The 24,092-nt window shown below is 40.2% G+C and overlaps 1 protein-coding gene across 6 annotated transcripts in view; it reads right to left on the bottom strand.

The window, feature by feature from the left end:
• The window catches only part of LOC146683561 (receptor-type tyrosine-protein phosphatase U-like), a 250,928-nt gene that overhangs the window by 100,187 nt on the left and 126,649 nt on the right, over positions 1-24,092 (bottom strand). For all 6 annotated transcript variants that reach the window (XM_085445816.1, XM_085445818.1, XM_085445817.1 and 3 more), the window contains exons 3-5: positions 21,904-22,175; positions 6,893-6,974; positions 647-762 (exon numbers count right to left, since the gene is read on the bottom strand). In XM_085445816.1, the coding sequence (XP_085301942.1) occupies positions 647-762; positions 6,893-6,974; positions 21,904-22,175 (470 nt within the window). The remainder of the gene's footprint in view (positions 1-646; positions 763-6,892; positions 6,975-21,903; positions 22,176-24,092) is intronic.

The following is a 24,092-nucleotide window of genomic DNA, read 5'->3' as shown; positions in this document are numbered from 1 at the left end:
ATTTGTGAAATTTTCATACATCATCACAATTCATTTAAAAAGACAACCCTACTTATATCATATATCTTAAATCTAGATACTCTCTAGTTTTTGTTAAAGAAAAACAACTATTCAATAAAAAGTGTAGATTTAATTGGAGAAAATTATGTATCAGAATTTCAGGAGGAGGTGGGCCTCATTTTAGGTGTTATGTAGAAGCTTAGCTGTGGCCTTGACTAGGGATGGGTATCGTTTAGGTTTTATCCGATACCGGTGCCAAATCGGTACTTTTGAAACGGTGCTCAAACCGGTGCTTAAAGAATGGAGAACACAAACTTTGTCCAAAAACCTCTCATGTTCAGCTGTTTTTTGTAAAAAGATAACAATGTTAGCCTTTTCTGCAGCTATGGGGCATATATGGTATCACTCTTGGCTGGAAGCAGTGCTTAAACAATGGAAAAAAACACAAACTTTGTCCAAAATCCTCTCATGTTTAACTGTTTCCCACTTTTTCTTTAGTCATTTTAGCCTTTTTGGCCAGGGTGAAGGGAGTATCTGCCATCAAACAAGAGGACAGCCGCATGTAGCTATGATGATGTTTGCGAGCGAAGATAATTAATACAAAGAAAACACAAACACGCTAATGTGCACAATCCCTCGGTCTCACCTCCAGCAGGAAGGGCTCAGCCTCAGAAACTTTTCCCGTGGCGACACACTGGAACGAGGCATTCTGCCCGGCATTCACCTCCACGTCACCCAGCCGAGAGAAATGAGCCACCTTGTCTGTGGTAGGAGGACAAAACACACACACAGAGATACACAGTGATGAAAGTGCCACATCTGGAGCTGAGCTTTGCTGTCTAAATATACTGAAAACACAGATGCTAAGTGCAATTTATTTAGAGCCTGTACATTATACACCTAGATATAGATAGAGGCTCACAAACATCACTGCTGGCTTCTGTTCACTTTTCTAAACAACTATAAATGGTTCACATGAGCATTGTCCAAAGCACTTTTCAAAAATATTTAACCACAAAAACAACAAAAGCTCCGTTGATCCGTTTGGAATGGACATCACAGCTGTGACATGGCAGTTATGTGGCAAAAACATGAAATAGGTGAAAGAAAACGATCCATGTGTCCCTGGAAAAATATGAAAAATGCTTTTGTACCATTGGGTTTTAGAAAAAAACAAAATGATGGGCTTTACTTTTATGGACTGCCATTGCCACCATGTCAGCATTTGAGAGCATAAAGGATGCAGCTAAGACTGAAGGCAAACCATTTTTGGAAAGCTGTATTTCTGCGAGATCAAATGTTTTTGCTACTTCCTTAACTTCAACTGCTCTTTTTAACGCCAAATTAAGAATAATGGTAGTAATAACCTAATAATATTCAATGGAATAAAGTAAAATGCAAAACAGTAAAGCCAAATTTCAAAAACAAGGCTTTTCTTACCTGCTGCTGTTTACATGGTTACATGAAGGAATTCATAAGAGGCAGTTTGAAAAGCGTCTGCATTGTGCTGTACACCTACGGTCAGTCACAGTACTCTCTGCCAGTATATAAAACACAAGTATGTCCGTTCACTGTCATGTGTGGAACACTGCATCTGCATATTGCTAATACATCTATACTGCCTTCTGCTATTTTGAACCACATTTTCAGGTCCTTTCTTTAAGCTACCTTGTATATTTATGAAAGAAAATGCATTTGGTGTTTCTGTAACAGAGGTTCACCGCAATCTTTCTCATAAAAATTAATTCAAAAATGATAACTGAATTGTTTTTTATCAATATTTCCATCTGTTGACACTTTGATGACAACTGCAAGTTCAAATCCTGATGAATAAATAAAGAAAAGAATAAATATTGATGCACAATCAAAATAGGCATTTTATTAAAAATGTTTCAGTTTAAACATTTGATGTTTTTTTATTTCAGGAAATATATTTATGGGAAATATATAATTTTTAAAACTGACTTTAAACTCTTTCTGCAATAGCTTAGTAGTGGTAGAGAAAGGAAACAGGCACTGATGTAACATTTCTTTGTTTTGGTGACTTTCTAATATGCTCTACACATTAGATTAATGCAACAGGTGAGTTATAGTTTATTAGATAAACCTAACTTAACTAAACACTGTTTAACACAAGAGTTCTGCTACTCCTGGATCATTTTGAAGGCTCAAGTTTGAAATGCTGTGTGTTACTGATTGCTGATTTTTTTTTTTAAAAAGTATTTGACCAATTTGACTTCATAATGGTGAATAGTGAGGTCCATCACCTCATTTGATGCAGTATGTTGATAATTTTGGACCAAAGCTGAGCGTAATCATGAAGTAAAAGTGTCTAAATGATCATTAATGAATTAAAAGAGCCTCTTGTTAACTGAATTTAATATAACTACAACAACTGTTTGTGGTTCCAATGGTTCCCGGCCTCTTCGTGGTTCCCATTTGCCTATGGGATTCCCCAGCTACTTGTAGCTGTCCTCAGTGTCTGTAATGTTGCCTTCTGGTTCGATCCCGTCAGTTCTGACTACTTTCCCTCTCTTTGTTACCAGCCGACACTTCTTCAGTCCGAATCACATTCCTATGTCCTTGCTGTATATCCTGGTGCTGTGGATCAGTGAATCAATGTCCCATTCACTCTTGGCATACAGCTTGATGCCATCTATAGAATGACATCTGTTGATCTCATATAGTTCTAGGCATTAGAGGATCCACGTGTGGGGCATCGAGTCATAGGCCTTCTTGTTGTCCAGACCTTCCCCTAGGGGGGGCGCAGAGCCATTGCAGGGGGGGCGCAGTATGAAAAGGGAAAATAAACCAAAAAAACAATGCTTGGACACTGCTAGCACAGGGCTCCCACACAAACGCAAAGCAGGAGATGAAGCATCGCTGAATATGTTTCCAAACCAACTTCATTCTAAGCCAAAGACTAGAAAATATGGTGAAGCAAGTCTTCCCTTTGGTTTCACCTGCACAAGTGCAGAGGTAGGTCTCCCCTGCATACTGTAATTGGCTTTCCCTTTGTTGGGAGCACATACTGGGCTGTTCAAATCACAGACAAACAGTATCCTACAGGTGTGGACGTAGCGTAAAAGAGTTAGTAGTTTATTTTCTTACTACCTGTAATTTATTTGAGATTGCTTGTATTTGCTTATTGTTTACTAAATGTTTGAGGTGTGAAATAAATTGCAATGGAGCAAAATATGGGTGTGTGTGGTTGGAGGATGTGTTTGCGCAAACATTTTTCTTGTAAAACAAAGGGGGGCCTAGCAAAAAAAGTTTGGGAACCGCTGTTGTAGTCAATCCAGGCGGTGCACAGGTTAGTCAGTCTGCTCTTGCAGTCTTGGGCGACTGCACGGTCTACTGGCTGGTGTTTCGCTCCTCTGGTATTCCTGCTCTTTCTGCGCCCCGCTCATGTACTGAGCCATACATGAGTTGATCTTAGCCGCAAAGATGCTGAACAGTGGCATATTTCAACATTTGCATAGATTGGTGCATTTCCATTACAGGAAATACAATATAGTATCTTAAAAATACTATTAAAAATACGCAATATATCACAGACCCACCCAACAGCCAATCTAATTTCTCTTTGCTTGTTTCTGCAGGCTGTTAGAATAGAGTGCTGGAAACATTTCTAGACTAATTTTGGCCTGAGCAAGCATTCATTTAGGTTTTCACGCTTCCAAACACTCTTTAAACAATGAGAATGGGTAACATAGCTACCCCCTTAAAACAACACTAATGAACAACATTCTGAATATAATGAGAAAATAATAACCTACATTATATAAGACAGAGCATACTGAGAGATTCCTTCTGTGGCGTTAGCAGGATATGTACTGTGGGAATTATTTCTACTGGCTAACTAATGTGATGGGCAAAATGTAATTCAGACACTTTCATGCCTGGTTTCCACGGCAACTAACAGCAACATCTGCAGAGAATGGGATGATAGAAACTGCATCGAAAATTTTACCTTTTTGCTCATGTTTCTCTTTCCTTCTCTGGGCCTTTTGGTGCTCCGTCCATTCAATCAGCATAGTAACAGTAAGTAATTTCAGGTGCATATCTCAAACCACAACTAGCTCATTTCACACCATAAGTGATAAATTGGGAAGATGGCTAATGTGGCATTAAAAGAATGAAAAATTAACAGAATGGATACCCAATGGACTTTTGTTGTTGTGCCACCCTGAGTATTTTGTATGGAGAAAACAAGCCAACTTTAAAGTCTTCTCTAAAAGACTAACAGTCTCAGGGCCAATTATAGAAGGAGTCATTTGAGGATGAGGCAGTTGCAATTTAAATCTAAAAGCCTAGTAGGTTGGATATGTGACTTGGTGAGCCTTAATTAATAGTGTTAAACATAAAAAGAGCCAAGGTAAATTGAGTCTCAAATGTATTCTGTCTGTCTGAAATGCTGGCTTTTTAAATTAGTGATGCTGCCTCTGCCTCCATGATGCAGGAGAGATTGGTTTGACTGAAACACGTGTTTAGAATATAGGCACGGACTCCAGGGGAAAACAAGACAAATGTCAAATGAGTGGGAATGTAAACTGAGTAGCGGTTGCTTTTGAGCTGAAGCTTTCCTAAAGGGGCATACTATTATTCTTGTTGCCTGCAGGGAAATTTGCACTGCCTTACTAATGTTTACTTACATCTTTGTTTGAGTGTGTGTGTGTGCATTTGCTGTTGCAGCTATACACCAAGTGCAAAACTCTGCACGTGTATGCGTTTTTCTGTTCTAGATTTATGTGTGTGTGTGGATATGCTTGGTTGAGCACAGATGAAACGCATGAATCATGTGCTTCATGATTCATGTGTTTATGCTGCACATATAATATGTTGCAGTGCCTTGCAGGGACATTGTCCCCTAATGTGAGCTTAGAGGCATGCTGAGGATCCAAACGCCACCATCTGCACGAAGGCTAAACTCAGCCTGGCTCACATATTGAGGGGCCTTGGCAAAGGCACCTACCACCACTCCATCACTAATCACCATGGACAAGTATCCTACTCCTCTCAGGACAGGGTCACAGAGGGCAAGTGCTAAAGTCTGAGCAGAGCTTCGATTTGGAAAAAAAAAAGAATCTGCATGCTGGTTTAAGAAAGGGTTTTAGCTCCTCTGTCGGTTTCCCAGTGTGGATTCAATGAATTATATAATGTGGCCTCGCTGATTTTTAGCAGTGCCAGTAGCCCTAGAAAACGAGATCTGAATTTCATGAGCTCATAAATACTCCACATTATCATTCATTAGCATTTTCCCACATTTAAGCAGCTAAAAACAATATTTCCATTCTCGCTCCCTTCTTACTGAAAGCCAGACTGGATGTTAGTTATAAAGATTGGAATACAGAAGTACTTGGTTTCTGAACAGTACGAATGGCGGTATTTCGGGGTCGTTCAAGCATGACTTGACTATTCTATTTAAAGCCGCATGAAGAGATTTTTGACCACAAGGGGGCAGTGAAACAGTCTAGAACAGCGGTCCCCAACCTTATATGCGCCACGGACCGGTTTATGCCCGGCAATATTTTCACGGCCTTTAAGGTGTCGCGGATAAATACAACAAAATATAACCAGTACCGGTACCGAAAAAAAGAAAATTTATTCATAACACACGTGAAAAGACCCAGGAAAACCGAGTAAACGATAAAAACGATAACAAAATAACGCTGAAAACCGATAAAAACCCTGAAAACTATACATTTCACACCTGAGCCTCAACTCTCGCGGCCGGTACCAAACGACTCACGGACACCGGTCCGAGGCCCGGGGGTTGGGGACCGCTGATCTAGAATACAACACATTACAGCGCATCTGGTAATATCATTAAGGGCTTTGTCTTTTTGCTTCTCTGAACAGGGTTACTGGTAGACAAGTAGCCAACTACAGTCTCATCAAAAGAATGGAGTTTGATGGCAGTAAATGAGATATTAGTGAAATACAAAACAATTATGCTTTAAAATTTAGCACTAGTTTTATATTTTCATTCACTGAAAAGCTACTGTAACTGAATAAGTTGAAGAATAAGCGCACTTAACTGCCAACAATTAGTCATATAATATTTATATATGCTTGATTTAGTTTAAAGATATACCAACACCCAGTGCAGAAATGGCTTATTACAGAGTAATTATGTAATCTAACACTCTGCATCATATCACAACTGGCCAATAATAATTGGTCGAAATTACAGCATTTAAATGACTGAAACAATTATTTAATAAAACACTAACACCGAGCCCATTATCAGTTGATTCTCAGTACTTGCTGTTTTGGCTCCACGTTATCTGTTCTGGAAGTCAGCATGCCTTATTGAAGCTTTTGCAATGACCTCTGCTTCCAGGCAGACCACTCAGTTCACATTAAGCTTTTGTCTATGATGCCCAATAGAGCTAATCATCTTGGTAATGGCACAGCTGTGAAGAAAAAGGTCTCATATGATGGATCCAACATCAACTACTGTACACACTAAAACACAGTCAGGGAGTGTAATAGTAATTTAACAGAACATAACAGAATTTTCAATAACACCCGTAAACCACCAGCCTCCCGATATCCCAGTGATGCCAAAGAAAAAACATCTCCCAGAGAGGATCAAAGTACAAACACTAGCTGTCCTTTTCCTGCCTGTAACATCACATTAGCTTTAAAAGCACCCGGCTGGGAGCATAGCGATCAGTGGAAAAGGTCGGCTGTTCTTCCAGGACAAAAGGGACACCTCCCGCTGTGTTATTGTGGGTCTGACATTTGGGCATGTACCAGGTATGTGTGCCGCGGTTGCCCCCCTGTCACCAGAATGGTTTCATAGTCTTCAATCACTTTTCAGAAGCTGTTGAGTTCTGTGGCCTGGACCACCATTATTATGAGTTGTAGAGAAGTGGGTACTTACAACAGGGGTAATTGAGCAGCACTATGTCGTCCAAGGCAATATAACCCTGCCGCTCTTCAGAAACAGTCGCTTCAAAGATGACCTGTGAAGACAAAGGGTAAAGTAAATGACTACACCCCGCTGCATGCTGAATGGCAAATAGATTGGGTAAAATTAATATCTAAACGCCTGGCAAGAACAGAAAATTCACATGTTTTGTTTCACTTACTACAAATTTAAAGGGGAATCTTAATTGTAAAGTTTTACCCTGGCATTACACCATAATCAAGAATGTTTCATATCCGTTGTGTGGTATTTTTCAAAAGCAGCAATTTAATCACAGCTAAATTAGCATTAGTTATTAGCAGAACCTTTTCATCTCTTTAAAACACCAACAGGGAAATGTCAGGCTTTAGTGTAAGCCCTTCAGAATAAAGACGCCAGAGCCCTCTAGAGCCTCTTTTTGTATTAAAAGGTCAAACAAGCGGCAAAGATATCCATTTGAGACCTAAACACTTCTGAATGTAAGGCAGCTACAAAACAGCTTTTTGCAGAGATACAATATCTATGCCTAAAAGTATTATGTAGGGTCTACCTTACAATGTGAAGCACCTTGAGGCGACTGTTGTTGTGATTTGGCGCTGTATAAATAAAAATTAATTAAATTGAATGAAATGTATGTATATATGCCTAATGTACAATGCAGAGCACTGCTACTGGTAGCCACTTGATTTTTTTAAACATAAACATCCATGTTGTCACTTATAATGTATGCTACTATCTTTATAGAACATGTTGCATGGTGTCATCATATAGTAGCTTGTCCAGCAGAGTGGTTCTGGCACCCGGTGGTGGTGAAGTCATGGGGATATAATGGTTTACAATAAACACACAAATGCTGCATCTCCAGTGCCCATTTTATTAATCTGCTGTCTTGGACAGAGCTTTGGAACATGCTCCTGTTGTTGGAAACTGCCAAAGCACGTGCCTCCAGATAAAAAACAACAAACAAAAAAGGTAAATGACGTTGAAAATCCTGAAAAGCAACAAGTGGATCTCTGAGTTAGGATTTCTCTGTCACAAACAAAAGGTAGCCAGCACTACAGAACAGGTGGAGGGGGGGACTTAGCCACTAATAGCTGTCATTCTGAATAATAGTAATGCCAGAAGTAGGAACTGCTCATGTACATGTACCTACAAACATTCCACCATAAATGCAAAGTTAACGCAATCTTGCTGCCTTAAAATCTAAATGACAGACGTCAAAACACTTTTGTTCAGCAAAATGCATCACCATGTCTCCTCTGTTGTCATATACTGGTGAGCAGGTACATTTACTTGATTACTGTTAAGACGACACAGCAATTTGTGATCTACTAAGCCCAAACGTTCAAGGTTCAGGTGCTGTACAATTTGATATGTTATAAATGTAGACAAAACCCCCCATGAATCCTTATATGACTAAAGATCTCTTTCCGTTCCCCGTTGGCCCTTTTATTAAATCATCTGCAGGAGTTCTTAAACACAGCCTAAATATTCAGTCAGTCATCTAAATGAGCCAGCCACACGCAGCGACTCGGAGTGAACGTGCAGGCCTCCCAGCATGCAACAAAGTCATTCTACGTTTCCGAGTAGTAATTACAGTCAACAGATCACAAATCATTCCCGCCGCAAGCAACTCTTCACTTTGTACTACAGTATGACAAACTCTGAACTTGGGGACTGAGTGCATTAACACCTGGTAAGATGAAAGATGTAGCTGTGCCCTGATTCAGACATTCACCCACACTTAATACTGCTAGTTGTCTATGCTAAAGTCCGGTGGAAGTCAGACTGTGACCGTGTACTTAGACAGGCAATAGAGTGCAATGTTGACAATACATCAGGCTTTAAGTGCCTGAGGCAAATCAATAGCACAAAAGGCTTTGGCAGATGGATACAGACTAAGGCTTTCTTTCCACTAATTTATTTTTATTTTTCATTCCTATGTCAGGCCATTAGAGACGTCTGACCGATTAACTCTACAATTCATCACGCGTCAACACACCCACCACCATCGATTCACTCAGCCCCATGCTTTGAGCCATCATTAAGCCCCTCCACATCTGCCCTCACTTATAGACGAGTGTGTTTCGCTATGACTGTGTCAGACGCTGAGGAATAATGTTGGCATACAGTAGCTATGCATATTCACACAAGTCATTATACAAACGTTACAGTAGAATCCCCTTGCACTATTTACAAATAATATAATAATACCAATGATAAGGACTGACAGAGAAACACTACAGGTGGCCAGAAGCTTGGCGCCACTATCAAAGCTATAAACAAACATGTTAAAAAAATAAAATAAAATATATCAAAACTGAAGCAGACTGTATGAAAATCAAAATTTGTGCCATTGCCAAATCTATCTATCTATCTATCTATCTATCTATCTATCTATCTATCTATCTATCTATCTATCTATCTAATTTAGACCTGCGATGCATTGCATCGGGTTTTATATACGATTGCAAATATTATGTACAGTGGGGCAAGAAAGTATTTAGTCAGCCACCGATTGTGCAAGTTCCCCCACTTAAAATGATGACAGAGGTCAGTAATTTGCACCAGAGGTACACTTCAACTGTGAGAGACAGAATGTGAAAAAAAAATCCATGAATTCACATGGTAGGATTTGTAAAGAATTTATTCGTAAATTAGGGTGGAAAATAAGTATTTGGTCACCTCAAACAAGGAAAATCTCTGGCTCTCACAGACCTGTAACGTCTTCTGTAAGAAGCTTTTCTGTCCCCCACTCGTTACCTGTATGAATGGCACCTGTTTGAACTCATCATCTGTATAAAAGACACCTGTCCACAGCCTCAAACAGTCAGACTCCAAACTCCGCCATGGCCAAGACCAAAGAGCTTTCGAAGGACACCAGGAAAAGTATTGTAGACCTGCACCAGACTGGGAAGAGTGAATCTACAATAGGCAAGCAGCTTGGTGTGAAAAAATCAACTGTGGGAGCAATCATCAGAAAATGGAAGACATACAAGACCACTGATAATCTCCCTCGATCTGGGGCTCCACGCAAGATCTCATCCCGTGGGGTCAAAATGATCATGAGAACGGTGAGCAAAGATCCCAGAACCACACGGGGGGACCTGGTGAATGACCTGCAGAGAGCTGGGACCAAAGTAACAAAGGTCACCATCAGTAACACACTACAACGGCAGGGAATCAAATCCCGCAGTGCCAGACGTGTTCCGCTGCTGAAGCCAGTGCATGTCCAGGCCCGTCTGAAGTTTGCCAGAGAGCACATGGATGATACAGCAGAGGATTGGGAGAATGTCATGTGGTCAGATGAAACCAAAGTAGAACTTTTTGGTATAAACTCAACTCGTCGTGTTTGGAGGAAGAAGAATACTGAGTTGCATCCCAAGAACACCATACCTACTGTGAAGCATGGGGGTGGAAACATCATGCTATGGGGCTGTTTTTCTGCCAAGGGGACAGGACGACTGATCCGTGTTAAGGACAGAATGAATGGGGCCATGTATCGTGAGATTTTGGGCCAAAACCTCCTTCCATCAGTGAGAACTTTGAAGATGAAACGAGGCTGGGTCTTCCAACATGACAATGATCCAAAACACACCGCCCGGGCAACAAAGGAGTGGCTCCGTAAGAAGCATTTGAAAGTCCTGGAGTGGCCTAGCCAGTCTCCAGACCTCAACCCCATAGAAAATCTGTGGCGGGAGTTGAAAGTCCGTGTTGCTCGGCGACAGCCCCAAAACATCACTGCTCTCGAGAAGATCTGCATGAAGGAATGGGCCAAAATACCAGCTACTGTGTGTGCAAACCTGGTAAAGACCTATAGTAAACGTTTGACCTCTGTTATTGCCAACAAAGGTTATGTTACAAAGTATTGAGTTGTATTTTTGTTATTGACCAAATACTTATTTTCCACCCTGATTTACGAATAAATTCTTTACAAATCCTACCATGTGGATTCATGGATTTTTTTTTCACATTCTGTCTCTCACAGTTGAAGTGTACCTCTGGTGCAAATTACTGACCTCTGTCATCATTTTAGGTGGGGGAACTTGCACAATCGGTGGCTGACTAAATACTTTTTTGCCCCACTGTATAAGCTACTCTATGTAAGCTGTATTAAAAGACAGAAACAATGCATAGAGAGAAAACATATAATACTCATATATGTATGCACAAAGCAAAATCTATTTCAACAAGCAGTATAAAAGATGGATTTGTCCAACTGAAAATCTCAAATTCAAGGTCATTCTCCAGCCTTCTCTCAGCTTCGTTTCTGTCTTCTTTGTTATGACAAAAACAGGCCATGGCCACCCACCCCCACCCCCCCAAAAAACACAAAACAACCAAAAACTAACGCTGCAAACACACCTGTGATGTGTGAATAAAGGTTTGGTGCACTGCAAGCAGCAGGGTGCCATCTCTCAGGAAGGAGCCCTGTGTCATTGTCAGCAACCAAAGGAAATGACATGAGAAGCACATCCAAATCAGAAAGCAAGCTCAGCTACAAGCCAGTGGAGACAGTTGAGAACAGTGCTGCACAAGGGCAGTTACATTTGAGGTAAAAAATCATGCAAGAATTTTAATATGCACCTCCTGTGGCATCGTGTTTGGCTCATAAAATTCAATGCTAGAGAATTGATAGCAGACTAACAAATAACACATTGATAGTAGACTAACAAAATCCATACAACGTCCCATTAGGCCTTCGCTATGAATACATAAAATGAAGAGTGGAAGCTGTAAACTAGATTGCAATAAAAACAAGATTTGCACAGTAATTAATATTTTTAGCTTTTAGTTTTTATTGCAGAATTGCAGGAAACATTTTTGTGTGCACACTAATAAAGAAGCTATCATTTGACACAGACACCAACATTCTTCATGAATTTATTTAATTTAACCAGTTATTTGAATTTTTGATGAATGTGTTGAATAAAAATGAGAAGGATGTCCTGTTAATTGACTTCTTCAAGTAAACTTAAACTAACACTACTGATCTATATTGGCTTTGTCGCATTAAAACATAAATATATGAGAAGCAAGTGGCCCTGCCACGTTCCTTTAACAGGCTCCACTGCAGTGTGATATAAAGGACCAGACAGCATATGCTGAAGGCTTTCTTTCCTTCTGTGTGTGTACTTAAATGTGTTTATGCAGTCACATTGAAGGGACTTGAAGGGACACAAAGAAAGAACCCACGATATAAATCATGAAATTTTAAAGGGAAAACTTTGTTTAATGTTAAAGTAAGGTTACTGTTAGGTTCAGGTAAGTCTATGTTCTTTTGAAATGATGAAAATTGAACTGTGCGTGTGTTACATTTTCCAAATATTTAGTCTTCAAAAATCTAATCATTCTACTTTTCAGAACAAACTGATAAAAACTGAAAATGTTCCACACGGTTTGGTGCATAATAATTTGGACAGTAACATTATTGTCACAATGGGAATCACCAACTGCTCTGTCTCACCCTGAGATACTTTTTGAGACCCAGGCAGTCGCTTCTTGTGGCTGATTGTTTGTAGATCATTCTACCTTCAGTTTTGTCTTCAGTAAATGGAATGCACATCTAGTTAGGCTCTATCCATCTAGAAGTCCTAGAACTGCTTTTGTGGCATATTCTGGGTCATTATTCACTAGCAGTACATGCTCATGCTGAAATATAGTTTGGTCTGTTTTTCCTGTTGGCTGAGAAATGAAATGAAAATTACAGTGCTTTTAAAAAGTGTTGTAGGTGCAAAAATGCCAAAAGACGCTGCAAAAACTGTAAAAACATATTTTAGCCCATTGCTAGGTGGTTACTAGGCGACAAGACTGTGTAGTCATATATCATGTATAGCTCAACTTTTGAACACATAAATAAGATATGATGATTAAAACAATGGGATCCTTTCATAAGGCATTGTAGGTGCATAAATGCAAAAAATTGGTCATTTTAACATCATTAACATAAACCTTCAGAGTGAACTGTTGTAAAATGGCACTATATGAATAAAACTTGTGTGAGCTGAATAATTTTGTAATTACATGAATATAATTCTACAGATAACTAGAAGAGAAATTCTTACTTAACCTCTTATATGTCAGATATGAATTAATACAGTCAAGTTAACAATGTCTGTTGCTGTTAATGCTAACTGCAGTTGCAGTTGTATCAGTTCTTTGCAGTAATACAAGTTTCAGGAGGATGCTTATAATATGAAAAAGAAGCAATATGGTGCTCTGTTTCAGTCAGCATTAAATGAATAAAGCTTTGATACGCTGGGGAATGTGGAGCTGTTATCAGTGAGATAAAATTGTGCTGGGCTAGATTTGGAGTGAATCCCTCATGCTTAGGTAAGCAATCCGATGGCAGACCTTGCCACTACCAATAAAAACAACTATGAGAGGTAATAGCTTAATGCAAATACATTGAATGACTATTGCAGAAATAAAGAAATGTTGGAAAGACAATTCTTGTCTGGTCTGTTTTCTTTTCTTTTTAAAAAAAAATCCAATTTACATAAGCTCTTCTATAAACTGGCTTTAGAACATCAAGACATTTTTCCAGGAGTCCAACTTTTACAAATTTTGTTTTAAAAGTGTCTAAAACAAAACAACAAAAATTGAGAGGGTGACCTTTTGCAGCTACTAAGTAAGAGAAGTAAGTAACGAAGGAGAGAAGGAAATTTATAAGGGTATGGTAAGGGTGTAATACTGAGATACATTCAGGATTAAGGCAATGTGATCAAGAGGACAAAGAGTAAAAAAAATAAAGGGTGAATTTTTTTAAAGAGTGTTACAAAGAAAAAACTTTTTTTTTTTCAAAGAGCACCAAGATGACAGAGAATGAGTGAACCTGTCTGAACTCATTTCCTCTCTGTCCCTCAAAGTCCACTCTCAAACAGCAAGTCTCTTCACCAGAGCCAAGCAGAGTCAGGCAGAGGGTCATGAACTCAGTCAAATGACACCTAATGATTTAATCAGAGACTCAGCAGTGCAGGTTTATCTTCCATTACAGGTGCAATGAACTCTTGTGAAACACGGCTATAGTCTTCATCTTTTAAGCTGCAAGAGGAAGGACCTGTTATTAATGGATATTAATTGACTGATAAGGCTGCATGTTTAGGACACCTGAGTGTTAAAAAATAACTATATACAAAGTCTGAATTAAACAAAATATACACAGAATTAGTGACAAAGGGCAAAAGTCCAATTTATTCTCAGCAATGAGGACCAAGATCTGGCAACGGTTGTACGGGGACCAGATACCTCACAGCAACAAGACAGATACCCCATACTCCAGAAGGAGCTTCCACAGGACACCCTGAGGGACGAGGTTCAATACCTACTGTACAGTTTACACGTGTAGACTTGTTGGGCAAACCCTGATACACCTTCAAATACCCTTGAGGGAATACTCCAGTGTTCCATGACCAGGACAAAAACCACAATGTTCCTTCAGAATCTGAGGTTTCAACTAACAGACACACTCACCTCCTCCTGGCATGGGCCTACCCAGTAAAGCTGAGAAACCCCTGAAGTTTGAACACACTCGCCAGCCCCCCTTCATGAAAAGAGGAAGTAGAACCACAGTCTGCTAATCCAGAGGCCCTGTCACCGACTAACACACAGTGTTGTAGAGTGGTGTCAGCCACAACAGCATCACGATATCCAGGGCCCTAATAAACTCAGAGAGAATCTCACCCACCCAAGAAGATCTGCCACTAAGGAGCTGATTATTTACCTCAGTGACCTCACCCCGAGTGATTTGTTCCTATGCTCTCTGTCGACTATAGAAGGCATGTCAGGGGGATTGAGGAGCTCTTCAAAGTAGTTCTTCTATCATGTCCTCAGTTCAGCAGAGGTCAGCAGAGTCCCATCAGCCCTCCTTGCTTTGGCTACTGCCAGAGTTGCAGTAACCTTACTGCATGGTAGCAATAGCCCTTATAGGGGTGTTTTGTCCATAAAATGTTTGTAAAGCACATTTAGCCTGGCCCTTCACCTAGAACACATTTACCTTGGGAGACCCTACAGGGCCAACGACAACACTGCTTCTAGTATCACCAGGGTACACCAATCCCTCTGCAAGATAAGGTGGTGATTCATTCTATTTCAAATGAAAGGATACAATAGAAATAAAAATAGATATAAAAAAGACATAAAAGCACACACAGCAATTATTATTGTTTCATGCATTACTGGGCTAGTCTGTTTCCTGCTTCTGGACGAGTGGTTGAAGAATCACTTCTTAATATGAGAAACAAAGTACTTCTAAAATGTATGTGTGCTCATGATGCAGAAGAATATATTTTAGACTCTCCAGGACTCTAAGTACTTGTCTCCTAGACTCCTTAATTACAATATTTGATTAAACATACTTTCACAGTTTGAATTAAAACTGGATCTTTTTTATTGTCATTTTTGATATAGTCTTTTTTAATGTGGCTGTGCCCTTATCCAAAATAATAAAACAAAGCCATGCTAACTTAAACCTTGATTTTTATATAAGAAACTGTTGGTATGGAGCACAAAAGATTATCATACAGTTTCCTAGATTGATTTTTTTTTTCTAAAACTACATTTCCTCTACTACAGCTACTTTAGCCCACAGAGTTGGACAGCTCATAGTTTGGATAAGTTGTCCTGTCTCTAAATAGATGTGTATCATCTTCTAAGAGGACTTCCTGCCAAAAAGTTGGATACATCAGAAAATATCCTATTTTCAAGGACAAAATATGTTAACATTATATTAACAATGGACATGTAGAATCCGGAACTATTGGCCACGAAATTTAAAATCTTATATCAGTAAAAGCCTAAATGCTGAAGGCCAAGAGCACCTCAGATCACGATCCAACATATCTCTGAAGCAGCCTGTCTTCCCTCAGGAGGTGTTGACACCCAATGTTTATTGAGTATGCTTTGAATTTAATCTATTTAATCTCCACCACCAGTACCACCAGCAGCTGCTTAGGGACGCACTTTCTCCCCCGAGTCCTCTGATATGGTGGTCCTACCCCTGTGTGGAGCTGCTGCTCTGTGGCCTGCTGTGGCTAATCTGTTGGCTGGCAGTGCTGGACAGTGATCTTTATCAATAGCACTGAGCAGATGGATGTGTGGACCCCTGTGGGGCCTCTGGAGAATACTAAAAAGAGGCACAGAGCCTCTCTCTAGGCTCAGCCCTTCGCGCAACAGATAGACACACTTGGTTCCTTTGTTTAAGCCTCTTCACTCTTCTGCACACATTTACCTGCTCCATTACCTGGTGCCAATCATCCAGGTTTATAGGACAAATAAAGCAATCTGTCCTGTGTCTACATGCCTGGTGGAAGGACTTTAGAGAGCAGTGCCTTCTCATCACTCACACATCTTGAACATACGTCACCGAGGTAGTAGATTACATTGCTTATGCATGCCTGCATGAATGGTAAACACTGCAGTGCTAAGCAAACTCCCCATCTGGTCTCACTTGTCTGATTGTTCTCGTTAGCTCCCCCCTCCTGCCTCCACCTTCCCCTTTGCTACAGTCCGTGGCATGCAAACTTCTAACATCCATAGAGAAAGGAAGAAAATCATTACTTTAAATCATTTTGGCTGTTGTGAGAGTCGCTCAGGACAGAAGAGCTGAGGATGGTAAAGCTCAGGCTGTCCTCATTGATCTGTGCAACCCTCTAATCTCATTAACTGGCTCTTGATTTATTGAGATGGGGCTCAGAGTGCATCAAGGTTATGGAAGCAAACACCCGGACTGCTCCCCCGCGCTGAGGGTCGCATGGAATTGAGGTCAATTGACTATTCGCTGCACCCACGCTCCCACAATCCCTTACACCAGCTATTGCCTTCTCATTAACGGCAATTTGGGGGTGGGGCGAGGTGAATGGTGTTGGAGGCGACAGGCTTAGTGGGAAGAAAGAGAGCATTAGGGGATAAATTATCAGCCCTAATGAGGTGAGGCAGGACTGGATCCAGTCATCAGAATCTTACAAGCTACACAACAGTGCTAATAATGCAGCACCGACAATACAGGCATCAAACAGAGCTATTGATTACACTGCAGCACACAGGTAAATTGACCAATAAATAAAGATACAACCCAAACACACACCCACTGTAATTATACAGGTATTGAGCCACTGTGATATATGACAGAGGCAATTTGCTATTTGTTGCATATGGTTTGAGTAATTGGGAGCGCGATAATAATGCTGTTACAACTGACAGCAGCCATGTTTTAATAGCTATAGCGCAGGTGTGAATGTGTGCGTGAATGGTTGTCAGTTTCTCTATGTTAGCCCTATGATAGACCAGGGAGTCCAGGGAGTACCCCTTGCCCTATGACCTCTAAGATAGGGTCCAACACCTCCATGGTTGAATGGATGGATGGAGGGAGGGATGGATGAGAAATTGGCTTAAAAGACTAAAGCTGAAGACGAGCTGATAATGCCAAAGGCTGACAAAACCTCACCTTGTTTCCACTGACATCCTAAGGAAGGAAAGAAAACCTTATGACTAAATAAATACGCTAAAACACAGTGTATATATGACATCAGTGTTAAAAAATATTGATATAACTGCCACTAAAAAAATGCAAAATGGGGCATGAAAAACAAACTGTGCGTATCTATTCCTGAAACTGTTTTTATTATATTAGTACGTGTGATATTTGTCCAAAAGTTGATTCTGTTCATCTGGACGTAGCGTTTTCAGTGGGAGAAACGGTTCATTCAAGGGACTTCTTCAAGTCACTTCCTTCCTCTATGGATGTTAAAAGCCACAGAGACAGAGACTAAGCGAAAACCTGTAGTGATCCCGTATGTGTCCGGAGTATCGGAAAAGTTGAGACGCATTTTTCCTAAACACCAGGTCTCTGTGGCTTTTAAACCCCAAAACACGCTGCGCCAAAAATTGGTCCACCCCAAGGATCGGGTCCCCTGACACAGAGTAACATAGTGTACGCTGTTAGGTGCCAGGAGGATTGCCAGGATTTATACATCGGGGAAACCAAACAACCTCTGGCAAAGCGGATGGCACAACACAGAAGAGCTACCTCGTCAGGCCAGGACTCTGCAGTCTATTTACACCTACAGGCCAGTGGACACTCTTTCAAGGATGAGGATGTACACATCCTGGACAGGGAGGAACGCTGGTTTGAGCGCAGAGTAAAGGAGGCCATTTACGTGAAAAGGGAAAGACCATCTCTGAATCGAGGAGGGGGTCTAAGGGTACATCTTTCACCATCTTACAATGCTGTGATTGCAGCCATTCCCCAACTCTCTGTGAATGGTACTCCTGGCCATTGACAGTCGTCTTTGATCAGTGGTTGTTGATCAATGGTCATGAGAATTTGCATAATTATGATGAAGGAGACCTCCCAGCCCATTGTTCCTTCAGTGGGCTGGTTTCAGTCATTATGCAAATGTACTGTTTATAAGATTGGGGAAACCTGCAGTCAGCTGAGACTGAAGAAGTCACTTGGATGAGTGACGAAACGTTTCTCCCATAAAACGCTACGTCCAGATGAACAGAATCAACTTTTGGAGATTTACTTTCCTGGATGATTGAGAATGCATCAAGAAGTGTGATATTTGTATTTAACATCAGTGCCACTCACGGGAATACAGTGGTTCTATTTTGTACATCCATAAAGTCAGAGTAACAGGAAACCACAGAAGAGAACTGCAGCAGCCTTGAAGAGCTGAGCTTCATGGTAAAATCAGATCTGCAACGCTTTAACAAAAAGTGAGTCACAGCTCTGTGAGGTGCTCCTGTGTTTATGTCAAATTTACATTTATTTACATGGATTACCTAGAGGCACAACATTGCTAGATTGAACCAGCTTCAAGCTTAAATGTTGCTCCCCTTCCATGTATTAAAATGCATCAAAAAACAGTCGGGGCTCTTGGCGGTGTTTTTACACTAACAGTTTTTGACTCCTGTAAAAATGTGGTTGGTAAATGCGGACATCTCCATTGTTAGGCTCCAACTTGCTAATTTTTTTGTTCTTTTTCCAAGCAGAATACGGCAGGAATACAAATCATCTTTTTTATAGTCACATATTACTAAGATCAAATGAATTATCGCTCCTGCAAATATGACTTTATGTTTAAAGCCATTATGTTCACCTGCTTCTGCTTCGTGATAAGAGATTTTTGATTGAGAGCAGCCAGGCATACTAGGACAAGAGACGCAGTCATCGTATTTAATTCAAGAGATTAATGAATTCTGATTGGTGCAGGTAAGTAAGTAACATCACAAATAAGGGAATTCACATCTGTAAAACAAGCTAAACTTTTTCATTGTAGCAAAACCGATGATGAGTTGATGGAGAAGCTAATTTTAGATGGAAGTCCGATTCTGACCAGTTACACTGTTTACTGTCATTTAACCTCAAATCAGAAAGAATACTCTTTTAAACCAACTCAAATTTAGTATGGAGAATCGCCACTGCTAATGAGAGCTGGGGCTCTTTCCACAGCTAAGCAATCTTCAGCAGTTTTAGGGAAGGCACAGCATCAATGGAGGAGTCAGGCAAAGGCCATGTTTGCCTTTGTGTTTTTTTCCCAACATGTATCAGCTGTGCCGTGTGCATTTTTCAACCCTGGTTGTAACTTTCAAAATTAAGGTTTTTCCTGTGTCATTTGGGGCAAGCAATTTGAAGTGCGTGATAGTGCCATCCGATGCTGATTCTAAATGCATTGAAAACACGAGAGATTTCTGGACACACAAACATAATCTCTTCTCACCACTTGGACCACTTGCTAGATTCGGCTCCCTGCAGTTTTGTGTACTTCTTAAAGATCAAATGTGGAAGGACTTTTGGTTTAACAGAACGGGGAGCTTTAAAAGTACAAGGGGTAGCAATGGAGCCACCGAGAAGATAAAGATACAGGGTGTGCTGAAATTCATCCAAATGCTGATTTTTGCTCATTTTCCACCATGTTTAGAATGAATTAGGGAAAAACTATAGATTAGAGTTTAATTCTGTTTTCTGCATGAGCAAAATTTATTCCATTCCAACTTTTCATTAAGCCAAAAAGTTCATATAGAAGTGAAGTAGAAATGAACTGGATGAACTTTGCCTACAAATTAGAACCTGCAATAGAACATGTAACAGACCTGGGTCATTTTCACATATCAACTGTATGCTGCTGATCTCTACAAAGATCTGCAGATGTGGGTGATGCACAGTCTGACACGAAAGCAGACTGTTTTCTAAATTTGTCATGTAGGAATCTACTATAGTAGAATATTTATTTGTTGTTGTTTTTTTTTCCATTATAATTGACATACTTATATTAAATACTGAGGTTATATGGCACATTTAGCTAAATAGCATGAGTGGGAGGGGGATTTCAGTATTGTGTGTTATTGAAATTGGTGATTGCGACTATTTGCAATGACTGGGCAACCACTGATATTTTCTAGTCATGAGTTCTATTTTTACTGTTTTGCGACTCAGCCATTAATGTCAGAACTGTTCTGCCGTAAAACATCTCACCAAGACTGTAGCTGAGCAGCCCCTTGACAAACTGCATTAATCAGCCTTCCATGGTTGCATATGGCTGACTGTGGTTGCATATGACATATGCGGACGTATGAATTTCCTCGTTCCAGATATGATCTAGAACAGGGAATACAAACTGTAACTGTTCAACAGGATACGATGAATATGATAGACTGAAGGAGTCTTGTGTAGTTGTAGTTCATAAAATAATCCCAAATAAAATGTAAATGAATATGATTGCATATTGTACTATTTTGTTGCTGTAATGGTATGTTAAATGTATGGTACATGTATGTACTGTACGTTACATATTTATTATTTAGTTGTGCTTAAATATTTTTGTTTCTTGTGCCCAGTCTTCCCTGGCCCAGACAAGACAATATCTCATCATCATCATCATCATCATCATCATCGTAATAACTGTAATCATCACCACTAGTGGTTGGCACTCACCACATCATACCACAAGTCCTGCAGTTTTGCTCATATTCAGTTGTCTGACCATGAAAAATGTCCTTTGACGTTCACAGGTGGGGTTGTTCATGTTTAGTCAACCTGACAGTTAAACACTACCAGAAATACGAGAATATGAAAAAGAAAAAGAAAAAAGCAACAGCTCTCCTCTCTCTTTGATGGGAAGTTGTAAACAAGCAAGACAGAACAGAAGACTGCACCTCAAACCAGCTCGGTTCAGAAGTATTTTTAACTACAAAAGTACTTTGTTCTGGGACTTCACTGCCCTTCCATGAACATACTTGGAAAACATAAGAAAGCCAGAGCACACCGGCTTTTTACAGAGAACGGAAGACAAAGCAGCAAAAAGCGTCCAGGCAATACCTGGGGGCGATCGTGGCGTGAGTTGGGCGTTTGTCTTGTAATCGGAAGGTTGCCGGTTCAAGCCCCGGCTCCGACAGTCTCGGTCGTTGTGTCCTTGGGCAAGACACTTCACCCGTTGCCTACTGGTGGTGGTCAGAGGGCCCGGTGGCGCCAGTGTCCGGCAGCCTCGCCTCTGTCAGTGCGCCCCAGGGCGGCTGTAGCTACAATGTAGCTTGCCATCACCAATGTGTGGATGTGTGGATGATTGTGTATAGTGTAAAGTGCTTTGGGGTCTTTAGGACCAAGTAAAGTGCTATACAAATACAGGCCATTTACCTGGACGGACATCAGCCACAATATATTTGCCATTTATGAAACATGTTTAACCACAGCAAAAAAAACTGTGGCCAAGCTTTCTGAATGCTTTCGCATTTTAAAGTAGTCAGCGAATCTCTTTTTTCTTCTCCCATTTCACTAATTAGGAAATTAGTGGGTAGAATCACCAAGAATTTTTACAAGATTGAATATTAGAAATTTCCAGTTAGCTACCATCTTATATAAATTTATAAAATATCCAAACATAATTCACCTCAGCTGACAGCTGTCAGGACTCTTTGGCTCATTGTTGTATTTAACAACATAACTACTGAAACCTCATGTGTTTATGTGTTTGTTACCAGTTTCTTACCTGGTATTCACTGGGCCAGAAAGTGCTCACAGCAAGCTCCACCTGGTGCCACTGGCGACCCTGGGAGCCTGAGATATTCCAAACTGCACTGCCCTTGGGACCCGAGTTTACCCGGACATAGACTTGGAGGTCCCCAGGGCTGTGGCCATCACGGCTGTATAGGAAGTAGCTGAACTGGATGCAATGAGTGTCGTTCTCACTGAGCGGGAGCAGAAGGAGCTGAGCCCTTTGGCCACCATAATGCTGCGAAGAATTCACCATCATGAAGGACCCTGGTATGAAAAAAAGAAAATTAACACTGATTAGAGAATAGCCTATTTTCTCTTAACTTTAGTTCTCGGTATCACAAAAGACTGCACTCATAGTTTTCATTTACTATCGGCAGAGTCTCGCAGGGAGCCTACCGAGAGCACTTGGACAGAGAAAGGGAAGTTTGAAAGTTTAGCGCTGATAAAACTAAACGACCTTGCCAAGCAGATTCATCTTCTAAACAAGCGGCAGCTACACCTACACCCACTTTACAAACAGCAGCCATTTCAGCATTTTCACCTGCCATATTGAGCTAACTAACCTGAAATATAAAAAAATAACAAGATCCAAGTCTTTGGGCTTCACCTGTAACACCTCAGCCACGGATAGATATGTCAACCCTAGATATGTTAGTTTTGAGCCGCTGAAGAATGTCTGCCTTCTTCTTATTTTTAAACTGCCAAAAAAGAACCTGAGAGCTAAAGTTGACAGGTTCAAGGTTGTTACTCGGAATATCTGTGAAATCCTCTCTGGCTATTTGTCTGTATTTGGTCTGTCTCTGCTACCAGCTTTCACAGGGCCATCAGTTTTGCAGCACTGTCTCAGATCTGGTGTGTTCAAAAGGACAGAGTGGATGTCAGATTGGACTTTCATTTTGGACTGAGGTTCACAGAGTCACTGCTGGCTCTCTCATCCCGGCAGCACACCAGAGATTCCCTGGCCATGAGAAGAGCATCACATTATACAGTGGGGAAAATAAAGGGTGAGGCTTGCCTTTGACTGTGGCCTTCAAAACAGTATAAAGTCAGTTTAAAGTGGGAGAAAATGGAATGGAAAATACAATCTTTATTTATTTATTTTTTTACCCGTGTTTTCTGCCACAAGCAGATGCCTATTCAGTATTCAAAAACAGCAACATTTAACATGACATCTTAATACTTCTACGGCCAACATTTTTTAACAAGCCCAACCCTATATATCAAAACAAAAACAGTCAAAAACTCACTTTAGAATGAATGATGATGAAATATTATATGGAGGACAAATAGCTTTGAGTTTGAAATTTCCATTGAAAGAAAGTAATTAAAATAACATTTAGGGATGAGTGTGGATATGGAGTATATAGATACAGGAAGGTCTAGCTTATGTGGCAAGAGTGGTTTTATAAACATGTTCTGTAAACAGGTAACCATGGAATTTAAAATCAGTAAATTGAAATTTTGAAATATTTGGTCATTCTTGGTATGCATAAAACCCATTTCATGTTTGAGCTGCAGCGGTAGTTTAAGACCCTCTAAAAAGCTGTTCATCCTGTAAGAGCTGATTATAAGATGGATAGGCAGTGGCATTTGGGCTCAATAAATGTTCAAATTACACAAAAAATCAGTCATAAGCAGTTTGCAATGTTGCTTTTAGATGTCTTGAGTAATTTCTAAAGCTCTTCTTTTATCAGAATTGTTGAGCTGAACTTGTTTTTGTATTACTTCTAGAACCTTGCCAGTTTATTATTGGGCTGATATATGTATCAGTATCTGCATTTCTAACATATAAACAGATACTTAATAACTAATGTTAAATAAATTTGTTTGTTTTGATATTGTAATATCATATTTTTAAATCAGTTGAAATTATAGGTCCCAAGGTCAGTGCACTTAGAATATCTCGCTTAGAATCTTATTTCATGAATTACTTATTATTATACTATCACCATGAAAAACAATACCAAGCTCTTTCACTGGTGGAAAATCGTTGGAGATACAGAGAAACCTAGAATCTGAAGAAAAGAATGACAGCTATACAGTACAGTGGGAAATATAATTATTTGATCCTCTGTTTCGAAGTTTGCTGACGTACAAAGAACAGTCTCTATTTTTTGTGGCGGTTAATCTGTTCCTCTAGCAGAAAAGCAACCCCAAAGCATAATGTTTCATACTTGATTG

This window comes from Copadichromis virginalis, linkage group LG22 (genome assembly GCF_057382275.1).
Source record: "Copadichromis virginalis isolate Kocher_CV1m ecotype Utaka linkage group LG22, C_Virginalis_male_GT1.1, whole genome shotgun sequence".
Lineage (NCBI taxonomy): Eukaryota > Metazoa > Chordata > Actinopteri > Cichliformes > Cichlidae > Copadichromis > Copadichromis virginalis.
Note: the sequence above shows the minus strand (reverse complement) of the source record. Positions and strands in the feature narration are given on the sequence as shown.